The following is a 27,827-nucleotide window of genomic DNA, read 5'->3' as shown; positions in this document are numbered from 1 at the left end:
CACTTGTCAAACATAGTGTTTGACAAGTGTGACCAACTTTTTACTACTGAGGCCGCCTATGCAGCATCAATAGTAAAAGATAGAATGTAAAAAAAAAAAAATAAAAAATGGTGTTATTCTTACCCTCCGACGTCCCGCGCAGGCGTTCCCAGTAATCCTTTGCGAAAATGCCCGCGATGACGTCAGTTCTCGCGGGATCGCGACGTCTCACGGTAATTCGCGATGACGTCGCGCGGATGACCGCGAGACTTCGCGATCCCGCGAGAACGGACGCCATCGCGGGCATTTTCGCAAAGGACTACTGGGAACGAGAGCGTGAAGAGAAGCAGGAAGACTGCGCGGGACGTCGGAGGGTGAGAATAACAATATTTTTTATTTTAAATTCTATTTTTTACAGGGATATGGTACCCAAAGCCCGGAGGACAGTCTCCTCTCCTCCGGACCGTGGGTACCATCCGCAAATGTTCTGCTTACTTTTCGCATGGTGGGCACAGCCACATGCGGAAAGTAAGCGGAACAATGCATTCCTATGGGTGCGGGATCGCCGCGATTCCGCAAATTAATGAGCATGCTGTGGTTCTTACCGGGAAGCGATTCCGCCGCGGTAAAAACCGCAGCATTAGTACAGCATTGCGGAATCCCATAGGAATGCATGGGATGCTTATTTTTCGCGTTTTCGCGGCAAAATCGCGCGGCCGCGGAAACGCGAAAAAAACGCCACGTGTGAACTCAGCCTTAGAGTGGTGTTGGAGGGGGCCATGACCAGAAGGTTGTCTAGGTAAGGAACAACACATATGTCTTTTCCTCTGAAGAATGCTACCACTTCTGCCATTATTTTTGTAAATGTTTGGGGTGCCAATGATATCTGTAGTTATCCTTGCTAGCTCAGGAAGTAGTTTGCAATTCTGCCCTCTATCTGCTTGGCGTCGTTTCCTGTCTCTGTCTGAGAGAGAGTCGTGAAAAATATTTCCGCCTTTTGGGTAGCTCCATCGCCCTGTTTTCCCTTTCCCCCTGTATTGAGGGTCTTGAGCTTGTGGTGGGCGAAAGGGCTTTTTCTTGGGTGGTTTTGGTTCGGGAAGATTTTTCTTCTCGTCGGTCACCTTGTCTAGTAGTTCGTCCAGTGCTGGACCAAATACATATTCGCCCTTGAATGGAATAGAGCATAATTTTGATTTCGATAGAATATCTCCACTCCACATTTTCAGCCATAGGGCCCTTCGGGTGGTGTTGGAAAGTACAGATGTTCTTGCTGCAATACGGACTGACTCTGCCGAGGAGTCCGCTAAAAAGCCTGCTGCCTTCTGTAGAAGTGGTAGAGAGGATAGAAGATATTTCCTCGGAGTTCCACTTCTAATATGGTCCTCTAACTGTTGAAGCCAGGGATACAGGGTTTTAGTTACACAGGCAGATGCGACATTTGTTTCTAAGGATGCTGCTTAAGCTTCCCAGGACTTCCTCAGTAGACTATCCATTTTCCGGTCAAGCGGGTCCTTTTGCTGAGAGAAGTCTTTGAATGGTAGCGTAGTTTTTTTTAGCTACTCTAGCTACCTGGATATCTACTTTAGGAACCTCAGTCCAAGACTTTGCGGTTTCTTCATCCAGGGGAAACCGATCTTTCATCTTGCCTGGGATACTTAACTTCTTTTCCGAGAATTCCCATTCCTCCAAGATTACATTCTGGACATTATCATGTATAGGGAAAACCATTTTCTTCCTAAACTTCAGGCCGCCAAATAGATCATCCTGCATCGAGTGGGGTGGCCTTTCTTCTTCTACTCCCATCGTGTTCCTGACCGCCGAGAGTAGTTCTTCCATATTTTCTGAGGAAAAGAACCATTTCCTATTGTCCTCTGTCTGATTTGGGGTTATTTCACCCTCTTCCCTCCAATCCGCTGAAACCGACGACTCGGGTTCGGAATCTGAGTTGTCCTCAGGGGCATATTTCTTCTTCCTTGAGGTTGAGGCCCCCCTCCACCAATGACTGGGAAAAGGTAGCCGCCAGGGACGACTGAATCTCCTGTCACACCATCCTTCTTACTTCATCTATCAGGGATGGTTGTTCCTCCCGGACGATTTTTCCCATGCATTGCTGGCACAGGGTTTTTTTGTAATTAGAGGGGAGCTTTTTCCTACAGATGGCGCATTTGCAGCTTGTAGTCTTTTCTTCCGTTTTTGGTGCAGGATCCTTGTCTCCCTGAAAGAGAGAAAAGGAGGGGGGCCCTAACAATGGGTCCTGAGCCAAAAACGGTATACCCTTTTCCGAGTGTACTCACTGGGACAGGGTTTGCACTGGGATCTGCAGAAGCAGCTTTCAGGGAAGACACCCAGCATTCCTTTACCTCATCCAATCGGATAAGATCACTCCCCCTCAGTTCCTGGCTCCATCCTGTTTTTTTGTGGTTTTTTTTTGGCATTTTCAAATTTCCCGCCAAGATGGTGGTGCGTTCCACCGTGGAATTCAAGGTGGAAGTGACGTCGCGCCTACAGTCCTGGCGGTGTACGTCACTTCCGGTGCCTGCCGCTCGCCTGTGGCACGCGGGGGGAGTAATTCTTGGGCTGGGGAGCTACGGGAGGCCCCCAGCCCATCTCCCACCATCCAGCATTGCCGAGGCGCCGGAGGATGGTGCGTGTCCCGCCAGTGGCAGCGCCCAGGGAGGAAGGTCGGGGACGATCGACCCTGGCTGCCCGGCTTTCAGGTAAGACTCCGGGATTTGCCGGCCCCATCCACGGAGCACACAAAACCTCTTCATCCCGATTAGGGACAGGAAAACACTGGGGATTAGAGGAAGGGGAGGGCTGTTTAACCTCTTGTTTCCTGTCCCTAATCAGGATGAGGAGGCAACCTCGTGTGTTGTCGTGGAGGGGATTAGAGAAAACTTACTTGGAATATTGTGGAACACAGGACTTGCATATGGAGTGCAGTGGATCTGGCTGCTTGGAGATGGTGTAAAGCGCGCTTGCTAAGCTGATCTGCAGGAATAGTTGCAGAAGCTGCTGCAGAGGATAGGAGGACAGGATCCTGAACAACCTGAAGAGCGTCCTCCCCTGTTAGTGAGTTCCCTTCCGAAACCTCCCTGAGACAATAGCGGGGACCAGCGGTGCACTCCGGCCGAGAGGCGATGCTGTGCAGTTACGGAGTTTGAGGGGGGCGTGGTCTTGGTGCCGTCACCAGAACTGAAGGACGGGTGCGTGAGATGGCCAATTTGCCAATGCTTTTCGAAGGTGCTCGGACCTTCTTTGTCAGGGCTGCTCACCAAAGACTGTATGTGTGGGATACTCATCTATCAGTGAGCATTCTCTTTTTTTCTGGCCCAGGCAGCCACTTTTGTGACACCAATCAGTTGCTGACGCTCACTTTATTTCTATACGATTGCTGTGGCAGTGTGTAGTTATCTGTATATGACATCCACTGCTCTAGCGCGGTGTCTTTTTTTCCCTAGTATTTAGACACAGCTGCATGTTTTTCTCAATATCTGACATGAAATCAGAATAACCCCTTCCTTTTTAGGACAATTAGGATTACCATAATTATTAATATTTGCCAAATGCCAGAATAATGAGAGAGAGAAAGAAGGTTTTAAGGAATTTTTATTACTTACAGCAAAGTCAAAAGTTTACACATCATGCCAAAATGGTAACAAAGTGGCTTAAGAGTAACAAAGTCAATGTTTTGGAGTAGCCATCAAAAAGCCCTGATCTCAATCCTATTGAAAATTTATGGGCAAAGCTGAAAAGGCCGATGCGAGCAAGGTGACCTACAAATCTGGATCAGTTACACCAGTTTTGTCAGGAGGAATGGGCCCAAATACAAACCAACTATTGTGAGAAGCTTATGGAAGGAGATTCCAAACGTGTGATCCAAGTTTAAGGGCAATGGTACCAAATACTAATGAAGTGGTTGGAAACTTCTGACTTTGCAGTAAGTAATAAAAATGCCTTAAAACATACTCTCTCTCATTATTCTGACATTTGGCAAATATTAATAACTATGGTAATCCTAACTTACCTAAGACGGGAAAGGTTTATTCTGATTTCATGTCAGATATTGAGAAAAACATTCAGATGTGTCTTTTTATATAGTGGATCGAAACTTCTGGTTTCCACTGTATCTGTCTATCAATATGCAATACAATGAGTACTGTGCATAAGTTTTAGGCAGGTGTAGAATAAAGGCTGCACTATCAGGAGGTGTCTAATGAAATCCACATTAATTCTGCAGCCAGAAAACAACCCTGAACATCCAGTTAATGTCATTATGAACAAGGATCCCTGGGGAGTGATGATTCTGCATGATAGAGCCCTGATCTCACATCAAACCGTCTGTCCGCGATCACATCAAGAGACAGAAGGATCCGCACAAGCCTCATACACAGAAAATATGGAGTCAGTTATCCAAGATGTTTGGAGCAACCTGCCAAATTCCCTCAGAAACGTTTCTATTTTTTAAAGCATTTTTAATTTGCAGTATTTTTTCCCACTCCTATGTAAAACTTTTTATACACATACAGTAGAGACCAAAAGTTTGGACACACCTTCTCATTCATAGTTTTCTTTATTTTCATGACTATGAAAATTGTAGATTCACTCTGAAGGCATCAAAACTATGAATTAACACTTGTGGAATTATATAATTAACAAAAAAGTGTGAACCAACTGAAAATATGTCTTATATTCTAGGTTCTTCAAAGTAGCCACCTTTTGCTTTGATTACTGCTTTGCACACTCTTGGCATTCTTTTGATGAGCTTCAAGAGGTAGTCACCGGAAATGGTGTTCACTTCACAGGTGGTTTAATAAGTGGGATTTCTTGCCTTATAAATGGGGTTGGGACTATCAGTTGTGTTGTGCAGAAGTCTGACATCACAAAAGGGGCCGGTGTTGTGAGTTCATTTTCTGGTCTACCAGTTGTGCGTTCTCCTTCCAGGCTCCCTCTGATGGTGACAGGAGGTAGTGAGGCTGATTTAATCAGCAGAGATCTGCCACCTGATAATGAGGATGACGATTGGACCTCAGGAATCTCAGACTGGATTTAAGACAGCCAACGCCCTACTCTGGTGCTGGCGATTCCTTCTGGCTTATCAGGTCTTGGTTCTCAGCTCTGTTCCAGTCAGCTCAAGCTAAGTTTTTCTGCTAATGTTCACACTTGATGTTGTTGGTCTATTCAGTTTTTTGTGTGGCCAGCCAGCCCCGGCTGGGGCTGTGCTGAATTTCCACTCTTATTTATCTGTATTTGCCAATTTGCTTTTTGTCCCTTATTAGATTGGCCTCTTTTTGCTCTGTCTCAGAATATTTCAGAGTGCTGATATAGTGGGAGAGGTCTAGTGACTTCAGGGTTAATTTTGTTATCAGAAGTGTTGGACATTACTTTTGTAGGGTTTTGGGCAGATTGCAGACAGTGTCTTTCCTTTACCTATCCTTTCTAGTTAGATTGGGCCCCATCGTTTGCTCAGCCTATTTTCCTGCCTGTGTTTGTGTTTTCACCTTGTTTCACCGTCAATACATGTGTGGGGGCTGTCTATTCCTTTGGGGTCTGCTCTGGGGCAGTTAGTTTTCCCCTTTTCTTGCTTTAGGCTTATTTAGTCCTCCGGCTGTGACGAGACGTCTAGGTTCATCGTAGGTACGCTCCACGGCTGCTGCTAGTTGTGTGGTTAGGATCAGGGATCTGCAATCTGCATAGTTACCAACCGCTCTGGTTTTTCTGAGGCTTAGCTTGTTTAGGTTTTTTACTCCTTGGTGACCCATTCATAACAGAATCACCAGCCATACCTCAGATTCTAGGGTACTCAAAAGCAGGAAAAGGTTGTTAAAAAAGAAAAAAAAAAAAAAAGTGTCAGAATTTTTTTTTATTTTTATGTATTTTTTCCTCTTTTTCTCTGGGGCCGTAGGAGGATTTTTTTTTTTTTTTGCCAAATGGAGATTAAGCAATTGTCTGATCGTGTGGAGCAACTTGCTGCTAAAGTGCAGGGAATTTCCACCTACCTCATTCTGTCACATGCTGCTGAACCTAAGATCCCTACTCCTGTGTTTTCTGGGAATCGGTCTAAATTTCTGAATTTTAAGAATAATTGTAAATTATTTTTTGCCTTGAAGCCTAACTCATCGGGGAGCTCTGCGCAGCAGGTTAAAATTGTCATCTCCTTGCTGCGCGGCGATCCCCAGGGTTGGGCTTTTTCCCTGACACCTGAAAATCCTATTCTGACTAACGTGGATGCATTTTTTCAAGCCTTGGGGTTGTCGTATGATGAACCTAATGCTGTTGATCAAGCTGAGAGAAACCTGTTGGCATTAAATCAGGGTCAGGATTCTGCAGAGTTATACTGTCAAAAATTCTGAAAGTGGGCGGTCCTTACTACATGGAATGATGGTGCCTTGGCAGCTCTCTTTCGGAAGGGTTTATCAGAGACCGTAAAAGATGCTATGGTGGGATTTCCTGTTCCCTCTGGTCTGGATGATTCTATGTCATTAGCCATTCAAGTTGACCGGCGTTTACGTTAACGTAAAACTACACGGGAGGCGTTGCCACCTTTTGAACAAACGTCTGAACCTATGCAATGTGATGGGGTTTTGTCTAGGGCGCAACATCAGGAGTTTCAAAGGCGTAATAAGCTGTGTTTTTTCTAGGGAGATGCCTCTCATACTATTTCTGTCTGCCCTAAACGAGAGAAACGTTTTGCACACATATTTGCTGTGGGCAGTGTACAACCTAAGTTCCTTTTGGCAATTACTCTGATCTGCTCCTTGTCCACGTTTTCCACTAAGGCTTTTGTGGATTCAGGAGCAGCGTTGAATCTGATGGATTTGGACTTTGCTAAATGTTGTGGTTTTTCCATGACGCCTCTGCGGACGCCTATTCCTTTGAGGGGTATTGATGCTACTCCTTTGGCGGAGAATAAACCTCAGTTTTGGACCCAGGTGATATTGCGAGTTACCCCAGACCACCAAGAAAATTGTAAATTTTTGGTGCTGCATAATTTGCATGATACTATTGTTCTGGGTTTTCCCTGGTTGCAAACTCATAATCCAGTTTTGGAATGGAAATCTGGGTCTGTGGTGAGTTGGGGTTGTCAGTGTGTTCTTAGGGACGCTCCTGTTTTCTCCACCTCTCCTCAGTCTCATGATATTCCTGATTATCTGGCCGATTTTTCTGATGTATTTAGTGAGAGTAAGTCTGCATCTTTGCCTCCTCATAGGAGTTCTGACTGTGCAATTGAGTTGATGCCTGGGTGTAAATTTCCCAAGGGTCGACTTTTCAACTTATCAGTACCCAAACATGATGCTATGCGATCCTATATTAAGGAGTCATTGGAGAAGGGTCATATTAGACTATCCTCGTCACCTTTAGCAGCTGTTTTTTTTTGTGGCCAATAAAGATTGCTCATTAAGACTGTGTATTGATTATCGTTCCCTTAACAAGATGACGGTTAAATATCAGTACCCGTTACCGCTGATGTCTGATTTATTCTCCAGAGTTAAGAGTGCCTGCTGGTTTACTAAGCTTGACCTCAGGGGGGCGTATAATCTTATTCGCATCAAGCACGGGGATGAATGGAAGACGGCGTTTAATACTCCGGAGGGACATTTTGAGTACCTGGTAATGCCTTTTGGGCTCACTAATGGCCCTTCTGTCTTCCAGTCCTTTATGAATGATATTTTCCGTGACTTTGTGAATAAGTTTTTGATCATCTATCTGGATGATATTTTGATCTTTTCTAGTGATTGGGATTCTCATGTGGAACACGTCCGGACTGTGTTCCGGATTTTGAGGGAGAATTCCTGTTTGTTAAGGGAGCGAAATGCCTCTTTGGTGTACAGAGGATTTCATTTTTGGGATTTATCTTATCTCCATCGACTATTGAAATGGACCCGGCCAAGGTACAGGCCATTTATGATTGGGTTCAGCCTACTTCTTTGAAGGCCCTCCAGAAGTTTTTGAGTTTTGCTAATTTCTATCGTAAATTTAGAGGTAATTTTTCTGGTATTGTCAAACCACTAACTGATCTGACCAAGAAGGGCACTGATGTGCTGAATTGGTCTCCTGAGGCTGTCTCAGCATTTCAGGAGCTTAAGCGGAGATTTACTTCAGCTCCGGTTTTACGGCAACCTGATGTCTCACTTCCATTTCAGGTGGAGGTAGATGCTTCTGAGATTGGTGCAGGAGCTGTTTTGTCCCAAAAAGACCCTGTGACTTCTAAGATGAATCCCTGTGCCTTCTTTTCTCGAAAGTTCTCCCCATCTGAACGCAACTATGACGTGGGGAATCGGGAATTGTTGGCCATGAAATGGGCATTTGAGGAGTGGAGACATTGGTTGGAGGGAGCTAGACATCAAGTTGTGGTCCTCACCGATCACAAGAATTTGATTTATCTGGAGTCGGCCAAACGCTTGAATCCTAGACAGGCTAGATGGTCCTTGTTTTTCACGCGTTTTAATTTTGTGGCCTCTTTTCTTCCGGGCACTACGAATGTTAAGGCAAACGCCCTTTCTAGGAGTTTCTTTGCCGATTCTCTTAATGTGACCGAGCCTACTACCATCCTAGGTGAGGGGGGAGTTCTTTCTGCCATTTCGCCCGATTTGAGACGCACCCTGGAGGAATTTCAGGAGGATAAACCTGAGCTTTGCCCGATGGGAAAATTGTATGTTCCTGACCAGTGGAGAAAGAGAGTAATGTCTGAAATTCATTGCTCCGCATTGGCTGGTCATCCAGGTACTTTTGGTACCAGAGATTTGGTGAGTCGGTCTTTTTGGTGGCCTGTCTTATCTCGTGATGTCAGGAATTTTGTACAGTCCTGTGGGACTTGTTCTTGGTCTAAACCCTGTTCTCATTCTAGTGGGTTGCTGATGCCCCTGCCGGTGCCCAAGAGGCCATGGACCCATATCTCAATGGATTTTATTTCTGATCTTCCTGCCTCTCAGAGAATGACTTATCTGGGTGATTTGTGATGGATTTTCGAAGATGGTCCATCTTGTACAACTCCCAAAGTTGCCATCTTTCGCCGAGTTGGTGCCCTTGTTTTTACAACAGGTGGTTCGGTTACATGGGATTTCTGAGAACATTGTTTCCAACAGAGGAGTCCAGTTTGTTTCCAGATTCTGGAAAGCCTTTTGTTCCAATCTGGGAATTCAGTTATCCTTCTCCTCCGCGTTTCATCCCCAGACCAATGGACAGACTAAGAGAACAAACCAGACCTTGGAGTCTTATTTAAGGTGTTTTATATCTGTTGATCAGGATGATTGGGTCTCATTTTTGCCCATGACCGAATTCGCGCTGAACAATAGCGCTAGTTCTGCCACTTTGAGGTCACCCTTTTTCTGTTATTTTGGGTTTCATCTTCGATTCTCTGCAGGGCAAGTGGAGTCTTCGTCCTGCCCAGGTGTGGACACTGTGGTTGAGAGAATGCAGCAAATATGGGACCAAGTGGTGGTTAAGTTGTCACTCTCTCAGGAAAAGGCCCAGCGATTTTCCAACCGGCATAGGACTATTGATCCCCGGTTTAAAGTGGGTGATATGGTTTGGATGTCGTCTAAGAATATTCCTATGAAGGTTGCATCTCCAAAATTTAAGCCTAGATTTATTGGACCGCATAAGATTTTGGAGATTCTTAATCCTGTTTCGTTTCGATTGGCTCTTCCAGTTACGTTTAAGATCCATAACGTATTTCACAAATCTCTGTTGAAGAGGTTTGTTGAGCCAGTGGTTCCTATGGCAGCACCTCCTTACCCTGTGTTGGTTGAAGGCAATGTGGAATATGAGGTAGAGAAAATATTGGATTCTCGTTTGGTTAGACGGAACCTCCAGTATTTGGTCAAATGGAAGGGTTATGGCCAGGAGGATAATTCTTGGGTCTCTGCCTCTGATACTCATGCCAATAGATTGGTTTGAGCTTTTCACCGGACCCATCCTGATCGGCCTGGTGGCATGGATGAGGGTTTGGTGACCCCTCCTCAAGGGGGGGGTACTGTTGTGAGTTCTCCTTCCAGGCTCCCTCTGGTGGTGACAGGAGGTAGTGAGGCTGATTTAATCAGTAGAGATCTGCCACCTGATAATGAGGATGACGATTGGACCTCAGGAATCTCAGACTGGATTTAAGACAGCCAACGCCCTATTCCTTTGGGGTCTGCTCTGGGGCAGTTAGTTTTCCCCTTTTCTTGCTTTAGGCTTATTTAGTCCTCCGGCAGTGACGAGACGTCTAGGTTCATCGTAGGTACGCTCCACGGCTGCTGCTAGTTGTGTGGTTAGGATCAGGGATCTGCAATCTGCATAGTTACCAACCTCTCTGGTTTTTCTGGGGCTTAGCTTGTTTAGGTTTTTTCCTCCTCGGTGACCCATTCATAACAGTCCGGCTGGGGAGGTTCCACCCCCCTACTCTCTAGGTTGAAACTTTACTAAAAGCTTATAATAACTAAACGAGAAAAGCTCATATAAACACATATAGGGTACCATTGTTTGTAATTTATCGAATCCGATACGACATCAAACTTGCCATAATTAGGACACTCCATTTGGGAGCAATCCATATCTCAGTTTCTGGAGAGATTAGAATCATGAAAATTAGGGATTAGAAAGTTGGTTTCACTGCCTACGCAGAGATGTGAGTTTTATATCTCAGTCCCATATCGTTTTTGCGATATGCTTCTTTTCATACTACTCATATTGATCCCAGCACATGTCTAGAGAACCAAAAACTTCCTTTCCTGGCTGTTGCTGGGGGGGGGGGGGGACTAGAGAAGCTGCGAGAGGAAATCCCTGGTATCAGGTTTCAGATGCAGGCAGGGAACTGTACACACACACAGACAGCTGCTAAGGGGGAGAAACCAAAAGGAGAGGGGGGGCTGCAGATGTGTGACAAAGGGATTTTCTAGAATGTTCCAGAAACATATCTACGGTACATTACAGATACACAGCTGATAGTCCTACTGAATAGACTGTTAGAATTTGTATTATGGCAAGAAAAAAAACAGCTAAGAAAAACGAATGGCCATCATTATTTTAAGAAATGAAGGTCAGTCAGTCCGAAAAATTGGGAAAACTTTGAAAGTGTCCCCAAGTGCAGTGGCAAAAACCATAAAGCACTACAAAGAAACTGGCACACATGAGGACCGCCCCAGGAAAGGAAGACCAAGAGTCACTTCTGCTGCGGAGAATAAGTTCATCTAAGTCACCAGTGTCATGATCTCAGTGCGGGTTTGACTCGCACACGTGGGGTTAATGTCTGGAACCAGTGCTGATGACTGGCATTTCTGGGGTTAAAGGTTGTGATCCCGGTGCAGGCTTACCTGCACACCTGGGGCTATGATTGTGGCCTCTCCCTGGTTCTGGGAGAGGCTTCTTATAGCCTCAGGACGCTCCCATCCTTGTCAGTTTTACTCTTGCCCTTGGCAGAGTGTGGTGACCCCTGAGTGTGTTTGTGCTGTGTTCTGGTTGCTTGATTATCTGTGTATGACTCGGTCTGTGCTCTGGATATTGTTTGGACTTCTGCTTGGCCCTGACTATCCGTTCTGTCTCATCCCTGGTACGTTACTGCTATCTCTATGTATGAACCCCGTTTTGCCTGAGTAATCCTGTATGGTGTCTTGCCATCTCACTAAGCAGGACGCTAAGCCCCGCCCCTTAGTCACATGATCGTAGGTCCTGTGTCTGCTTGCTAGCTTCAGAGTCCACAGGTCCTGTGTATCGGTACTTTCTGGCTGTACCTGACCCCGGTACCCCTACAGTGCGGGTGAGTCCCTGCTCAGCGAAGGCTGCATGCCGGCGCTGACAGGATCCTGACATTATAACTGACCATTAAGTTTATGGGTTTTTTTTTTCTCTGCTGAGAAATATGGATCCCATACAATCTCTTGCTGAGCAAATGAAAAATCTGAGAGTCGGATGTTTCAGGGTTTATCTCTGGAGCAGCAAGCTCTGGCTCGCTCTCAGCAGCAGGTTTCTGAGACAGTTCGGGGGGCTTTAGCTGCTGGGTCTCTGGGGGCTGGGGCGAGTGATGTTGTTTTGGTGTCCCCAGAACCACCTGTTAAACTGCCTGATTTCTTTTCTGGGAACAAAAAGGAGTTCAGGGTCTTCATGGAGGGGTGCAAACTCTTCTTTAGTTCGAGGCCACATTCCTCTGGGGACGAAAGTCAGAAGGTAGGGGGTCATTATGTCTCTGTTAAGAGGGTCCCCACAAGCTTGGGCTTTCTCCCTTCCTCCCACTTCCCCTGAGAGTGTCTGTGAATGCGTTTTTTGAGGCCCTCGGGCACATATATGATGAGCCGGACCGAGTGCGATTGGCAGAGGACATGGTGATGAGTGTCTGTCAGGGGAAACACTCGGCTGAGTGGTTTTGTACAGAATTCCGCCGCTGGGCCGCAGAGGTCTCTTGGGACGACGCCGCACTCCGAGGACTCTTTCGCAGAGGCTTGACCGAGCGGTTACAGGATGCCTTGGCATTACATCCCCCACCTAACTCTCTCGAGGACGCCATGACCCAGGCCGTCCGGATGGACTGCAGGCTGCGGGCCAGGGGGGGTGATGCAGGCGGAGACTCCATTGTTCCCTAGTGGAAAAGAGACTGTTTCTGTACCCATGGACGTAGGGGATCTCTCCCTGAAGGAAAAGTAGAGACAATGCCGGAGAGAAAAGCAGTTATGCTTCTACTGTGGTAAAACGGGACATTGGAAAAGGGAGTGTCCTGATTGTCCATCCTCAACCCGGTCGACGGGAAACGACTAGGTCTGGGTAGTCAGCGGGGAGACTACTCAGACACTCAGGTACCCTTTTCCTCGCTTTCTAAGGTGTCGCTTCATGTGGAACTGTTAGTGGACGATTGTTGTTTTCCCTCTACAGCTTTCGTGGACTGCGGATCATCCATCAATCTCATTGACTCCCAATTGGTCACACGCTGTAAGATAGGGACAGTTAGACTTAAGGTTCCGATCAAAGTGGTGGCTATTGACTTCTCCCCCCCTCACTAAAGAGGGAATTCTCTTTATGTCTGACTTGTTTTCACTCAAAGTGGGCGCTACCCATGTTGAAAAATTAAGTTGTTTGGTTCTGGACAATCTACCAGAAGGATCGGTGTTGGGCTTGCCCTGGTTACAACGCCATAACCCAGTCATTAACTGGAAAGCGGGGGAGATTGTTCAGTGGGGGTTTAATGATTCGATGTTATGTGATAAGTCTGCACTATTGGTTGAACCTGTTAAATCTGTATCATCTGTCGAGCTGGAAGGTATTCCGGAGTACCTGAAAGAATTCGAAGATGTGTTCTCTGAAAGCGAGGCGGAGACGTTGCCGCCACATAGACCCTTTGACTGCGCTATCGAGTTAGTCCCGGGGCTAAATTGCCTAAAGCCCGTCTGTTTAATTTATCTGGCCCTGAGCGCTTGGCCATGAAAGATTACATTGCTGAGAGTCTTCGCAAAGGACACATACGTCCCTCAGTCTCACCTGTGGCAACAGGGGTTTGTTTTGTTAAGAAAAAGATGGTGGTTTACGTCCCTGCCTCGATTTTCGTGAGCTGAACAAGATTACTGTACGAAATACGTACCCCTTTCCGTTGATTCCCGATTTGTGTAACCAACTTTCAGGGGCAAAATGGTTCTCCAATCTGGATCTTCGGGGGGCACATAATTTGATAAGGGTCCGGGAAGGGGGATGAATGGAAAACCGCGTTCCTCATCACCGAGGGACTGTTTGAAAATTTAGTCATGCCGTTTGGTCTTACCAATGCCCCAGCCATATTTCAGAATTTCATCAACGTGGTATTCTCGTATCTCATTGGTCGTTTTGTTGTCATTTACTTAGACGATATTCTGATATACTCACACGACAGTCAATCTCATCTGAATCATGTACGAACCGTTCTCCAAAGACTGAGGGAAAATCATCTGCATGCCAAATTGGAGAAATGTGTGTTTTTTGTTCAAGAATTGTCTTTTTTGGGATTGTGTCCTGTGAGGGTTTTCGCATGGACCCCAAGAAGGTGCAGGCCATTGCAGATTGAGTGCAACCTGGAGACCTTAAGGGTCTTCAGCGCTTCTTGGGGTTCGCAAATTATTACCGCAAATTTATTCGGGGGTTTTCACAGGTGGTCAAACCACTCACAGATCTTACTTGTAAAGGTGAAGATGTGAGAAACTGGTCCTCGCTCGCAAAAGAGGCCTTTGCGACCCTGAAAAGAAGCTTTATGTCTGCTCCTGTGTTAGTACAGCCAGATCCATCCAAACCATTCGTCGTGGAAGTGGACGCATCAGAGGTGGAGGTGGTGTTGTCCCAAGGGCCTGCCACTCTAACCAACCTCAGGTCATGTGCTTTCTTTTCCAAGAAGTTCTCTGCTGCGGAAAGAAATTACGACGTAGGCAATAGAGAGCTTCTTGCGGTCAAATTGGCGTTTGAAGAATGGAGGCATTTTTTGGAGGGGGCCAGTCACCCGGTTACGGTGATCACGGATCACAAAAATTTGTCATACATTGAGTCTTCTAAAAGACTAACGCCCAGACAGGCCCAATGGTCACTTTTTTTTTCCCTGTTTTCAGTTTACGATTACATTTCGTCCAGGGTCTAAGAATGTCAAGGCTGACGCCTTATCGCGCAGTTTTCAGCCGGTGTCGCCCCCTGAGCCACCGTCCTCCATTCTTCACCCTGGGGTTGTGATAGCAGAGGTCTCATCTGAATTGGAACGGGAGATTCAGGGGGCCCAGTCGCGGGCCCCGGCGGCCAAGCCGGAGGGGAAGTTGTTTGTCCCAGAGCAACTTCGTCTGAAACTCTTGCAGGAGTTCCATGAATCCAAACTGAGTGCTCACCCTGGTAGTTCAGCCACACGTCTGGCGGTGGCTAGGATCTTTTGGTGGCCTACTCTTGGTTCGGACATAAAAAAGTTCATTGCTGGTTGTGGGGTCTGCGCTCGTTCTAAAAGCTCTCATAGCCGGCCGGCAGGGGAGCTGATGCCCTTGGCAGTGCCCGAAAGACCATGGACTCACTTATCCATGGATTTTGTTACCAATCTCCCTCCATCTAAAGGTAAAACAGTGGTATGGGTAGTGGTGGACAGGTTTTCTAAGCAGGCTCATTTTGTATCCCTGACCGCACTACCGTCAGCTGAGACGTTGTCCAGGTTGTTTGTGCAGCATGTGATCCGGTTGCATGGGGTACCCCTGAATGTGGTGTCTGAAAGTGGTGTGCAATTTGTGGCTAAGTTTTGGCGTGCTTTCTGCAAAAAATTAGGGATGTCTCTGTCCTTTTCGTCTGCATACCATCCTGAGAGCAATGGTCAGACGGAGCGCACTAACCAGTCCCTGGAACAGATCCTCATGTGTCTAACTTCTGCTAGACAGAATGACTGGTGCGATGCACTGCCGTTGGCTGAATTTGCCTTCAATAGTCGGGTGAGTCAATCCACGGGTATGACTCCTTTTTTGATCAATTATGGGTTCAGTCCTCATTTTGGAGAGTTTTCTCGTCTGGACTCGGGGTGTCCCGGGGCTGAGGGCTCTGTTCAGCGATTACAGAATACGTGGGCAGAAGTTCAGCGGAGTATATCTAGGTCTCAGGGCAGGTATAAGTTTTTCGCGGACAGGAAACGAACACCAGGGCCCACGTTTCAGGTTGGAGACAAGGTTTGGCTCTCCACGCAAAACATTAAGTTGAAGGTTCCTTCAGCCAAGTTGGGGCCCAAATTCATTGACCCATACAAGATTGTGGAAAAAATCAATCCAGTGGCGTATAGGCTGTGCCTTCCAACCTCTTTCAAGATCCCTAACGTCTTCCACAAATCTCTACTGAAACCTTTTGAAGCAGTCCGGGGAGACTCCGAGTCTGCTGCTCCTCCTGTTTTGGTCGAGGGGCAGGTGGAGTACGAGGTTGGTCATATCGTAGATTCCAGGTTGGTACGGCGGTCGGTACAGTACCTGGTTCATTGGAAGGGGTATGGACTGGAAGACAGGTCCTGGGTACCGGCCCGGTTGATGCATGCTGATCGCCTGGTGCGGGCTTTCCATGCTAAGTACCCAGGCAAGCCTGGGGGTCCAGAGGCCCCCCGTTGAGAGGGGGTACTGTCATGATCTCAGTGCGGGTTTGACTCGCACACGTGGGGTTAATGTCTGGAACCAGTGCTGATGACTGGCATTTCTGGGGTTAAAGGTTGTGATCCCGGTGCAGGCTTACCTGCACACCTGGGGCTATGATTGTGGCCTCTCCCTGGTTCTGGGAGAGGCTTCTTATAGCCTCAGGACGCTCCCATCCCTGTCAGTTATACTCTTGCCCTTGGCATAGTGTGGTGACCCCTGAGTGTGTTTGTGCTGTGTTCTGGTTGCTTGATTATCTGTGCATGACTCGGTCTGTGCTCTGGATATTGTTTTGGATTCTGCTTGGTACCTTCTATGTCCGTTTGGTTTTGACTTCTGCTTGGCCCTGACTATCCGTTCTGTCTCATCCCTGGTACGTTACTGCTATCTCTGTGTATGAACCCCGTTTTGCCTGACTCTGAGTAATCCTGTATGGTATCTTGCCATCTCACAAAGCAGGACGCTAAGTCCCGCCCCCTTAGTCACATGATCGTAGGTCCTGTGTCTGCTTGCTAACTTCAGCGTCCACAGGTCCTGAGTATCGGTAATTTCTGGCTATACTTGACCCCAGTACCCCTACAGTGCGGGTGAGTCCCTGCTCAGCGGAGGCTGCACGCCGGCGCTGACAGGATTCTAACAACCAGTCTCAGAAATCGCAGGTTAACAGCAGCTCAGATTAGAGACCAGGTCAATGCCACACAGAGTTCTAGCAGCAGACACATCTCTACAACAACTGTTAAGAGGAGACTTTGTGCAGCAGGCCTTCATGGTACAATAGCTGCTAGAAAACCACTGCTAAGGACAGGCAACAAGCAGAAGAGACTTGTTTGGGCTAAAGAACACAAGGAATGGACATTAGACCAGTGGAAATCTGTGCTTTGGTCTGATGAGTCCAAATTTGAGATCTTTGGTTCCAACGACCGTGTCTTTGTGTGACGCAGAAAAGGTGAACCGATGGACTCTACATGCCTGGTTCCCACTGTGAAGCATGGAGGAGGAGGTGTGATGGTGTGGGGGTGTTTTGCTGGTGACACTGTTGGGGATTTATTCAAAATTGAAGGCATACTGAACCAGCATGGCTACCACAGCACCTTGCAGCGGCATGCTATTCCATCCGGTTTGCGTTTAGTTGGACCATCATTTATTTTTCAACAGGACAATGACCCCAAACACACCTCCAGGCTGTGTAAGGGCTATTTGACCAAGAAGGAGAGTGATGTGGTGCTACACCAGATGACCTGGCCTCCACAGTCACCAGACCTGAACCCAATCGAGATGGTTTGGGGTGAGCTGGACCGCAGAGTGAAGGCAAAAGGGCCAACAAGTGCTAAGCATCTCTGGGAACACCTTCAAGACTGTTGGAAGACCATTTCCGGTGACTACCTCTTGAAGCTCATCAAGAGAATGCCAAGAGTGTGCAAAGCAGTAAACACAGCAAAAGGTGGCTACTTTGAAGAACCTAGAATATAAGACATATTTTCAGTTGTTTCACACTTTTTTGTTAATTATATAATTCCACATGTGTTAATTCATAGTTTTGATGCCTTCAGAATGAATCTACAATTTTCATAGTCATGAAAATAACGAAAACTCTTTGAATGAGAAGGTGAGTCCAAACTTTTGGTCTGTACTGTATACCTGGTATGTAAGATTAAAGACCAGACTCCAAGCATATAACACACCATAAATGGTTTCATAACTCACATGGAAGTGATCTGTGGTATGATATTCACACAGGCGGCTAGCTTCCTCTCCACCAGACCCCTGTTAGAAAGAAACATCTGTTACTGATATGTACAAGAATATAACTACTATAATACTGCCCCTATCTACAACAATATAACTACTATAATACTGCCCCTATATACAAGAAAATAACTACTACCCTATGTACAAGAATACAACTACTATAATACTGCTCCTATGTACAAAAATATAACTACAATAATACTGCCCCTATGTACAAGAATATAACTACAATACTGCCCCTATGTACAAGAATATAACTACTATATTACTGCCCTCTATGTAGAAGAATATAACTACTATAATACTGCTCCCTATGTACAAGAATATAACTACTATAATACTGCTCCCTATGTACAAGAATATAACTACTATAATACTGCTCCCTATGTACAAGAATATAACTACTATAATACTGCCCCTATGTACAAGAATATAACTACTATAATACTGCCCCTATGTACAAGAATATAACTACAATACTGCCCCTATGTACAAGACTAAAACTACTATAATACTGCTCCCTATGTACAAGAATATAACTACTATAATACTGCTCCCTATGTACAAGAATATAACTACTATAATACTGTTTTCTATGTACAAAAATATAACTACTATAATACTGCTCCCTATGTACAAGAATATAACTACTATAATACTGCTCCCTATGTACAAAAATATAACTACTATAATACTGCTCCTATGTACAAGAATATAACTACTATAATACTGCTCCTATGTACAAGAATATAACTACTATAATACTGCCTCCTATGAACAAGAATATAACTACTATAATACTGCCTTCTATGAACAAGAATATAACTACTATAATACTGCTCCCTATGTACAAGAATATAACTACTATAATACTGCTCCCTATATACAAGAATATAACTACCATTACACTGCCCTCTATGTACAAGTATATGACTACTATAATACTGCTCCTATGTACAAGAATATGACTACTATAACACTGCCCCCTATGTACAAGAATATAACTACTATAATACTGCCCCCTATGTACAAGAATATAACTAGTATAATACTGTCCCTATGTGTAAGAATATAACTACTATAATGCATCCATCAGGACTGTATTGGGTCTGCTCTTACCTGGCGATATCTTTTGCCACCGTTTCATTAGGACAAGTGACATACGCAGCAGAGACAGATCCTGATTTATATACTTCGGTCGCCATTGAGAACGCTCGCAGTCCTATAGTCCTCAGCAGCGGAGGGTTCATGTAAAACACAGCAGCCTGTAAATGGAGGGTTGGTCAGTGGACGCTGCGTCACTGATAACTCCCAGGGTCCTGCGATCGCCTGCAGAATGTGACAGACGTTATTAGGAGATGGGAAATACCCCGGCTGGATGGGATTTGAAGCTCCATCTTTCACACGGCGGGTGCTTCAGCTCACAGATGACTACTGAGGAACATTTTATAATACTGTATCTCGGTGCACAGCAAAGCAGAAACATCTAAAACTTTCCCTGACAACACTTCCTGCCCTGTGTGCTTCCAAATCACCATCAACATTCAATCACAATAAAAGAATAGGGAATAACTTGCTGATTACTGGGGGTCCGACGCCAGGGACCTCGAGAACTGGCCACTGCAGCCCGGTCCTGGCGACTGCTGAGTTGCCCTCTGTTCCATTCATTGTTTATTGGACTGCAAGTGCAGCACTCGACTTCTCCGAGCAGTCACCTAGACAATTACCAGGACAGAGGCCGAGCATCTGCACCTCCACTACTTTCCGCACGGGGCCGAAAGGACCCATTCTCAGGAAAGCCGGGGGGTTGGGTATCTCCAACTGCTGGGACCCATTATAGGGAAAACTTGATTTTTTTTGGAATGGCCCTTTAATTATCATGAGCTACACAAGATCCTAGGAAATGGCTAAAAGACAGAGTAAAGTGCAGTCTAAAGGTGTTGGGTCCAAATCTCCACGTGATCATATTTCACAACAGAAATCATACAAAATACAAAAAATAAATCTACAAATCAAGATTGCATCCGAAAATCAGAGACACCCATCCTAACAAAACGAAGCAAGTGTGAACTGACGCAAACTGCTGTGACTGCACAGAGAGCGCATAGTAGGGACGTCTCATGGCTGAGAGGCAAAAAGGGTTACGGTCCCATCAGAGAAGATCTCCCCGAGGCTGCCATTATATAAGTATGTCCTATACACAGTGATGGCGTCTGGAGATCGCGTTCATTGTCTGAGGCCGCTGAACATCTCATGGACAAGACGAACAAACAGTTTATTTTCCTAATTCCACAGTTTAATTTAAAGTTATAATACCTTCAAGGTTGTGATACTTACAGACACTGCTATCAGCAGAGCCGCAAATCTCAGAGAGGAGGGGAAAGGAAACATACACAAACCTGCAAGACACAAAACACGAATGTTAGGTCTACCAAGGTACGTCATCCATCAGTTTATAGAAAGAAATAGTGTGCACATACATTACTGATCATGAGTTACATCCTGTATTATACTCCAGAGCTGCACTCACTATTCTGCTGGTGCAGTCACTGTGTACATACACTACTGATCCTGAGTTACATCCTGTATTATACTCCAGAGCTGCACTCACTATTCTGCTGGTGCAGTCACTGGATACATACATTACTGATCCTGTACTGATCCTGAGTTATATCCTGTATTATACCCCAGAGCTGCACTCAATGTGTACATACATTACAGTACTGATCCTGAGTTACATCCTGTATTATACCCCAGAGCTGCATTCACTATTCTGCTGGTGCAGTCACTGTGTACATACATTACATTACTGATCCTGAGTTACATCCTGTATTATACTCCAGCGCTGCACTCACTGTTCTGCTGGAGCAGTCACTGTGTACATACATTACAGATCCTGAGTTACACCCTGTATTATACCCCAGAGCTACTCTCACTATTCTGCTGGTGCAGTCACTGTGTACATACATTACATTACTGATCCTGTACTGATCCTGAGTTACACCCTGTATTATACCCCAGAGCTGCACTCACTATTCTGCTGGTGCTGTCACTGTGTACATACATTACTGATCCTGAGTTACATCCTGTATTATACCCCAGAGCTGCACTCACTATTCTGCTGGTGCTATCACTGTGTATATACATTACTGATCCTGAGTTACATCCTGTATTATACCCCAGAGCTGCATTCACTATTCTGCTGGTGCAGTCACTGTGTACATACATTACATTACTGATCCTGAGTTACATCCTGTATTATACTCCAGAGCTGCACAGACTATTCTGCTGATGCAGTCACTGTGTACATACATTACATTACTGATCCTGAGTTACATCCTGTATTATACCCCAGAGCTGCACTCACTATTCTGCTGGTGCAGTCACTGTGTACATACATTACATTACTGATCCTGAGTTACACCCTGTATTATACTCCAGAGCTGCACTTACTATTCTGCTGGTGCAGTCACTGTGCACATACATTACATTACTGATCCTGAGTTATGGCCTGTATTATACCCAAGAGCTGCACTCACTATTCTGCTGGTGCAGTCACTGTGTACATACATTACTGATCCTGAGTTACATCCTGTATTATACCCCAGAGCTGCACTCACTATTCTGCTAGGTGCAGTCACTGTGTACATACATTACATTACTGATCCTGAGTTACATCCTGTATCTCTTTTATTATAAAAATATCAAAAACACAATACATAATACATAAGACAGACAAAAACAACATTCCAGAACTAAAAAACAAGACAAAACCATACAGAAACATACAACGCCTGTGCAAAACTTGCAATGTCCTTTGTGGTCCTCAAGCTTTCCAGCTTGGAAGGCCCCCAGCAGGAACTCTCCAACAACACTATACAATTTAAAAAATAAAAATAAAAAACCCCAGATATAATCCATTCATCCTCATGCATACCCTTTCACACCCCATTCATGTTTCCCACCCATACCTATATACAAATAACTAAAGAAATACTTCCGGCCCATACTGCCTCAAAACTAGCTTTAGCCATTAACTTGGCAAAAAGAACCGCCACCGAGCTTAACACACCTATCCTTTTTTTTCTTTTTTTAATTTTTTTTTATTATATATATATTTTTTTATAATTTTTTTTTTTTTTTTTTAATTTTTTTCCCCCCACCTTTTTTCCTCACCACAGGTCCATATACGTCCATGGCCTATCACTCCACAAGGTCCATAACAGTTTGTGGCCTATCACATCTGCTTGAGGACCACGAAAGTTTTATGCCCCTCAAGAAAAAAACCCTCCACCATTTGCCTCCGATGTGCTCCAGCATGCCTTTTACCTCCATGGTCCATGGTATATCTCCACTTGCCACTTCCCTTGACTTGGGGTCCTTTGATTTTTCCATTCTCACCTCCCCCAACCTCACTATACCCTCCCATGCCCTCTAACTAAAAGAAAATAATAACACATACACAACACATAATAACATACAATACAATACATAATACAATATAACACCAATTAAATATAATTAATTACTAAATACACCATACCCTTCAAAACGTTTCTTACAGGCCCAAGTTCAGTGCCAGCAAGCCCAATATCCATTAATGCTCTATGTTTCCAAAACAAAAGACTAGAGTGGCATGCTTTTAGCCCACCACCAGGAAAAGGAGTTCTCGAGGCACCGTCCCGCACTAACTCTTTCACACTGTCCCTTAACAACTAAGATTGTCCCTGCTTCTGTCCCTAAAGAAACTGTCCCTATCTGTCCCTTCCTGTCCCTACTCCACCTAACTTAACATAACTAACTCTCTATCTGTCCCTCAGTGCCTGTCCCTCCCTGTCCCTACTTCTGTCCCTAACACACCCAGTGAAACTTATGCTATCCCTACCCTCATTCACACGGAGCTAGCTCTCCCTTGAGTGCGTTTTTAAAAGGAGAGGCCTCTCCAAAGCCAAGAGGCCTTCCTCACACCCAACCTTTCGAACTCCAAAGAACGGACCTTCACCAGGTCACCCAAGATGTTTCCTACCACCTAATCCCTTGGGAGGGTTTTTTTCCGCGTCGAAACTAGGCACCGTGCATTCCAAGTGTAGAACCTAACCACTACACTGACTAGGAATAAAGTGCACGGGTCCCGACCACCCAGGGATCTGAACGCTCCATAGGCCCACTCAGCGTAGGAGAGGGACGCCAGCCGCGGTCAACGTATGGAAGCACCCACCCTGTTGTACACCTCTGCATTAAAGGGACACTGAAGCAGGAAGTGCTCCATGCTTTCCAGCACGTCGCCACACTCCTCACGGGGACAACCCCGATCATCGGATTTCCTGCACTTCAAGTTATCCTTTACATACAGCCTCCCGTGGAAGCAACGCCAGGTCAAGTCCCAAAACTTCATGGGGATCCGCTTAGAATTTAAAAGCCCCAGCCCGACCTCCAGATCCCGGCCTGGGCAATCCTTAAGGGCCGGGGGCTTCTGGAAATGGGTCAACAGGACCCTCCTGTCAAGGCATTGCCTCGACATGGTCCTGATTTCCCACATTCCCAGACCCCACCGGCGGATCACCTTCAGAACCGGGGTAGCGTAAGCCGGGAGATGCCCATGAGGTGTGCGTAGGTCCTTCACCTGCCCTCCTGTCTCCCATTCCTGGAAGAAAGGCCAAAGCCAATCCTTGCAGGAGACTACCCACGGAGGAGCCCTCTCTAGCCAGAGGTTGGAGATGTTAGTCTTAAGAAAGGTGTTTACTAGAAACACCACCGGGTTGACCATACCCAACCCGCCTAGTCTCCTCGTACGGTATGTAACCTCCCTCTTGATTAGGTTAAGCCTATTCCCCCATAACAATTGGAAGAACAGGCTATAGACCCGTGTCCAGAGAGGTTCCGGCAAGATGCACACACTGCCCAGGTATATTAATAAAGGTAGCAGAAAGCCTTTAGCCAGGGCAACCCTTTCCCTCAGGGTTAAAGACCAACCCTTCCATTGGTCCACCTTTTGGGCGGCGATCTTAAGTCTGCCCTCCCAATTTTGCTGGGGGTAATCCCCGGGGCAAAATTCGATGCCTAGAATTTTGGCGGTGGCCTGGGGCCCTGGAAGGGTGTCCGGGAGATCAAACCTGGGATCTCCCCCTCCCAGCCAGAGACTTTCACACTTATCCCGGTTGATCATGGACCCGGATGCCTCCGAGTAGCGCACTACCTCTGACATGACCCAATCCGCCTCCCCTCTCGAGGACACGAAAAGGGAAACATCATCAGCATACGCCACCACCCTCAGAGAGGACCCAGAGCCCGCCTGGTCCATCCCGACTCCCGCCAACGGTCCACGATCTACCCTCCTTAGGAAGGGATCGATCGCAAACACGTATAAAAGCGGGCTCAGCGGACAGCCCTGACGGACCCCAGAACCCACCTCAAAAGGGCGACCTGACCAACCGTTCACCAGCGGAAAAGTCTCAGCCCCTTGGTACAAGATCTCTAACCATTTTACAAATCTCCCAGGCAGACCATACCTCAAAAGGACGGACCAGAGGTACTCGTGGTTGACCCGGTCAAAGGCTTTCGCTTGATCTAATGACAGCAAGTACCCCCCCAGTGACCTGTCCTACCCTGCTCCACTGCCTCTCGGACACCGAGCACAGCACTAAAAGTACTGCGGCCTGGAACAGAGCAATGCTGGGCCCCTGAAAGGAGCCGGGGTGCAAACTTCACCAGCCGATTAAACAGCACCTTGGCCAGAACCTTCCGGTCCGTATCGAGAAGCGCTATGGGACGCCAATTCTCGATACAGGACGGATCCTTACCCTTTGACAGAATGAGGGCTGACTTCCTCATTGAGTCGGGAAGAGTGCCCGAGGAGAGACACTCATTAAATACCCCTGTCAAGAGGGGGACCAAGGAGTCCCTAAAAGTCTTATAGAACTCGGATGTTAAGCCATCCGGACCTGGCGATTTCTTGGGCCGAAGCCCATCAATGGCCAGTCTCACTTCCTCTTCCCTGATTTCTTCTGCCAAAACACCAAGAGAGGGATCACCCCATGGCTCAGGGACGGTTTCAGCCAGGAAAGTCGACATCCTGTCCCGATCCAGATCCTTCTTTTCCAAGAGGTGTGAGTAGAAGGATCTGACCACCTCCAGGATCCCTGATTTGGATCTGTTCAGGGACCCCGTACTGTCGATCAGTCCTGTCACCATCTTACAATTCACTGACATCTTACAGTTTCTGTAAGGGTCGGGCGAGAGGTACTTCCCGAAGTCCCTCTCAAAAACTAAAGATGTGTGTCTATCATACTGACACCTCTTGAGCAAAGATTTCACTCTGGAGATTTCCTCACGGTCACCTCCAGTTGAGACAAGCTGCTCGAGTTTCCTCCCCAGGGCCTGGTACAAGCGGTGCCTGTTCAGACTCCTGAGGCTCGAGAGCTGACGGAAGAACCCCGCCGCCCGCTTTTTGAAGATCTCCCACCACTCTGACTTACTACTACAGAGATCCAACAGCGGTACCTGGCTCTGAAGAAAATCCTCGAAGGATTGTCTCACCTCCGCTTCTTCCAGCAGGGACGAATTGAGCTTCCACAGCCCTCTTCCCATCCGATGAGTCTCTGCAACATTCAGAGAAAAGAAAATTAAACAGTGGTCGGAGAACTCCACCTCAACTGCGGACACAGCAGAAAAGATGGCGTCCTCCTTCAAAAAAAACCTGTCTATTCTAGACCTACTGCTACCCCTATGGTAGGTGAAACCCCCGTGACCTGGGGTGTGCCGGATGTGGACATCCACCAGGCGAGCTTCACTGGCTATGCTATTCAACACGACGCTATCATAAGCCAGGCGATCTCCGGGACCCCCCCGGTCACGGGACCTCGTAATGGTGTTGAAGTCCCCACCGAAGACCACCTGCCGGCTCGTAAAAAGAAAGGGCTTGATCCTCAGGAAGAGACATTTGCGGTCCAACTTGGATTGTGGGCCGTAGATGTTGATGAGCCGGAGCTCTTGTCCCCTCATGAAGACATCTAGGATCAGGCACCTCCCCATTTCCAACTCAGTAACCCGTCGGCATTCAACAGCTGCAGTCTTAAAAAGGACTGCCACCCCGCTATACGGCTCGGCCGCAAGAGACCAGTATGAGGGCCCGCACCTCCACTCCCTCCGTGCTTTATAGATGGCCCCCATGTCCGTTAGTCTGGTCTCTTGCAAGAATAAAATTTCTGCCTCAATCCGGGAGAAAAAATCAAAGGCCGTGAAGCGAGCCGCATCTGACTTAATGCTGGCGACATTAATGGACGCCAGCGTCAACGGGGCGAGTTCAGCCATCATGGGTGATCGAGTTGGATGGCCAGTTTCTTCCCTGCCCCGCTATCACCTCCACCTGGGGAGGGGTCAGACACCTTCCTTTTCAGGGAAGCTCCCGACGTGTCCATCCCACCCCCCCCAGTGTCCTCGCCCCTGGGTTCCAGGTCTGTCCCCCCCTCAGGAGGAACAGTGCCCCCTGAGGGACGGACTCCGCCATCACCTGAAGGACCCTCCGGCGTTGCCCTATGATAGAATCATAGAATCGTAGAGTTGGAAGGGACCTCCTGGGCCATCTGGTCCAACCCCCTGCTCAAAGCAGGATTCGCTAAATCATCCCAGTCAGATGTCTGTCCAGCCTCTGTTTGAAGACTTCCATTGAAGGAGAACTCACCACTTCTCGTGGCAGCTTGTTCCACTCATTGATCACTCTAACTGTCAAAAAGTTTTTTCTAATATCTAATCTGTGTCTCCTCCCATTCAGTTTCATCCCATTGCTTCTAGTCTTTCCTTGTGCAAATGAGAATAAAGTTGATCCTTCTACAATGTGACAGCCCTTTAGATATTTGTAGACAGCTATTAAGTCTCCTCTCAGTCTTCTCTTTTGCGAACTAAACATTCCCAAATCCTGCAACCTTTCCTCATAAGACAGGGTTTGCAGACCGGTCACCATTCTGGTCGCTCTTTTCTGAACTTGCTCCAGTTTGTTGATGTCTTTTTTAAAATGTGGTGCCCAAAACTGGACACAATATTCCAGATGAGGTCTGACCAAAGAGGAGTAGAGGGAAATAATGACTTCACGTGATCTAGACTGTATGCTTCTGTTAATACATCCTAGAATTGCATTTGCCTTTTTTGCTGCTGCATCACACTGTTGACTCATATTCAGTCTGTGATCTATTAGTATGCCCAAGTCTTTTTCACATGTGCTGTTGCTTAGCCCTATTCCTCCCATTCTGTATATGCTTTTTTCATTTTTATTGCCCAGGTGTAGTAGTTTGCATTTTTCCCTGTTAAAAACCATTCTGTTTGTTGCTGCCCACTTCGCCAGTTTATTTATATCTTTTTGAATCCTCTCTCTCTCTTCTCTAGTATTAGCTATCCCTCCTAGCTTTGTGTCATCAGCAAATTTAATCAGTTTACCCTCAATTCCTTCATCTAAATCGTTGATAAAGATGTTGAACAATACAGGGCCCAGGACAGAGCCCTGTGGTACCCCACTTGAGACATTCTTCCAACTGGATGTGCAGCCATTTACGACCACTCTTTGGGTCCGATCACTAAGCCAGTTATGAATCCACCTAACAGTTGCCTTGTCCATTCCATACTTAGACATTTTTTCAATAAGGATTGTATGAGATACTTTGTCAAATGCTTTGCTGAAGTCAAGATATACTATATCTACAGCATTTCCTTGATCCACCCAATCAGTGATTCCATCATAGAAGGAAATTAAGTTAGTCTGACATGACTTATTAGTTACAAACCCATGCTGACTCTGTTTAATCACTTCATTCTTATCCAGGTACTGACATACATGTTGTTTAATAATTTGTTCAAAGATCTTTCCTGGTATAGAAGTCAGACTCACCGGCCTATAGTTGCATGGGTCCACCTTCTTCCCCTTTTTGAAGATAGGAACAACATTTGCTCTTCTCCAGTCTTCTGGGACTTCTCCTGTTCTCCAAGAATGTTCAAAGATTATGGAGAGGGGTTCAGAAATTTCTTCTGCTATCTCCTTCAGTACTCTGG

General features: G+C 46.4%; 1 protein-coding gene across 7 annotated transcripts in view; it reads right to left on the bottom strand.

Annotated features, from left to right (window-relative positions):
• The window catches only part of CUTA (cutA divalent cation tolerance homolog), a 72,415-nt gene that overhangs the window by 26,836 nt on the left and 17,752 nt on the right, over positions 1-27,827 (bottom strand). For 5 of the 7 annotated variants that reach the window (XM_073561330.1, XM_073561326.1, XM_073561327.1 and 2 more), the window contains 3 exons: positions 20,127-20,188; positions 18,909-19,054; positions 17,745-17,804 (listed from right to left, as the gene is read on the bottom strand). In XM_073561330.1, coding sequence (XP_073417431.1) covers positions 17,745-17,804; positions 18,909-19,054; positions 20,127-20,188 — 268 coding nt within the window. Of the gene's footprint in view, positions 1-17,744; positions 17,805-18,908; positions 19,055-20,126; positions 20,189-25,289; positions 25,410-27,827 lie in introns of those variants that run through there. The other 2 variants (XM_073561332.1, XM_073561331.1) reach the window with 2 other exon arrangements.

The sequence above is a fragment of the Dendrobates tinctorius genome, unplaced genomic scaffold (assembly GCF_039654945.1).
Source record: "Dendrobates tinctorius isolate UK_male_01 unplaced genomic scaffold, ASM3965494v1 ptg000315l, whole genome shotgun sequence".
NCBI classification, from domain to species: Eukaryota; Metazoa; Chordata; class Amphibia; order Anura; family Dendrobatidae; genus Dendrobates; species Dendrobates tinctorius.
The sequence above is the reverse complement of the archived record's forward strand: the minus strand, read 5'-3'. Positions and strand labels throughout refer to the sequence as shown.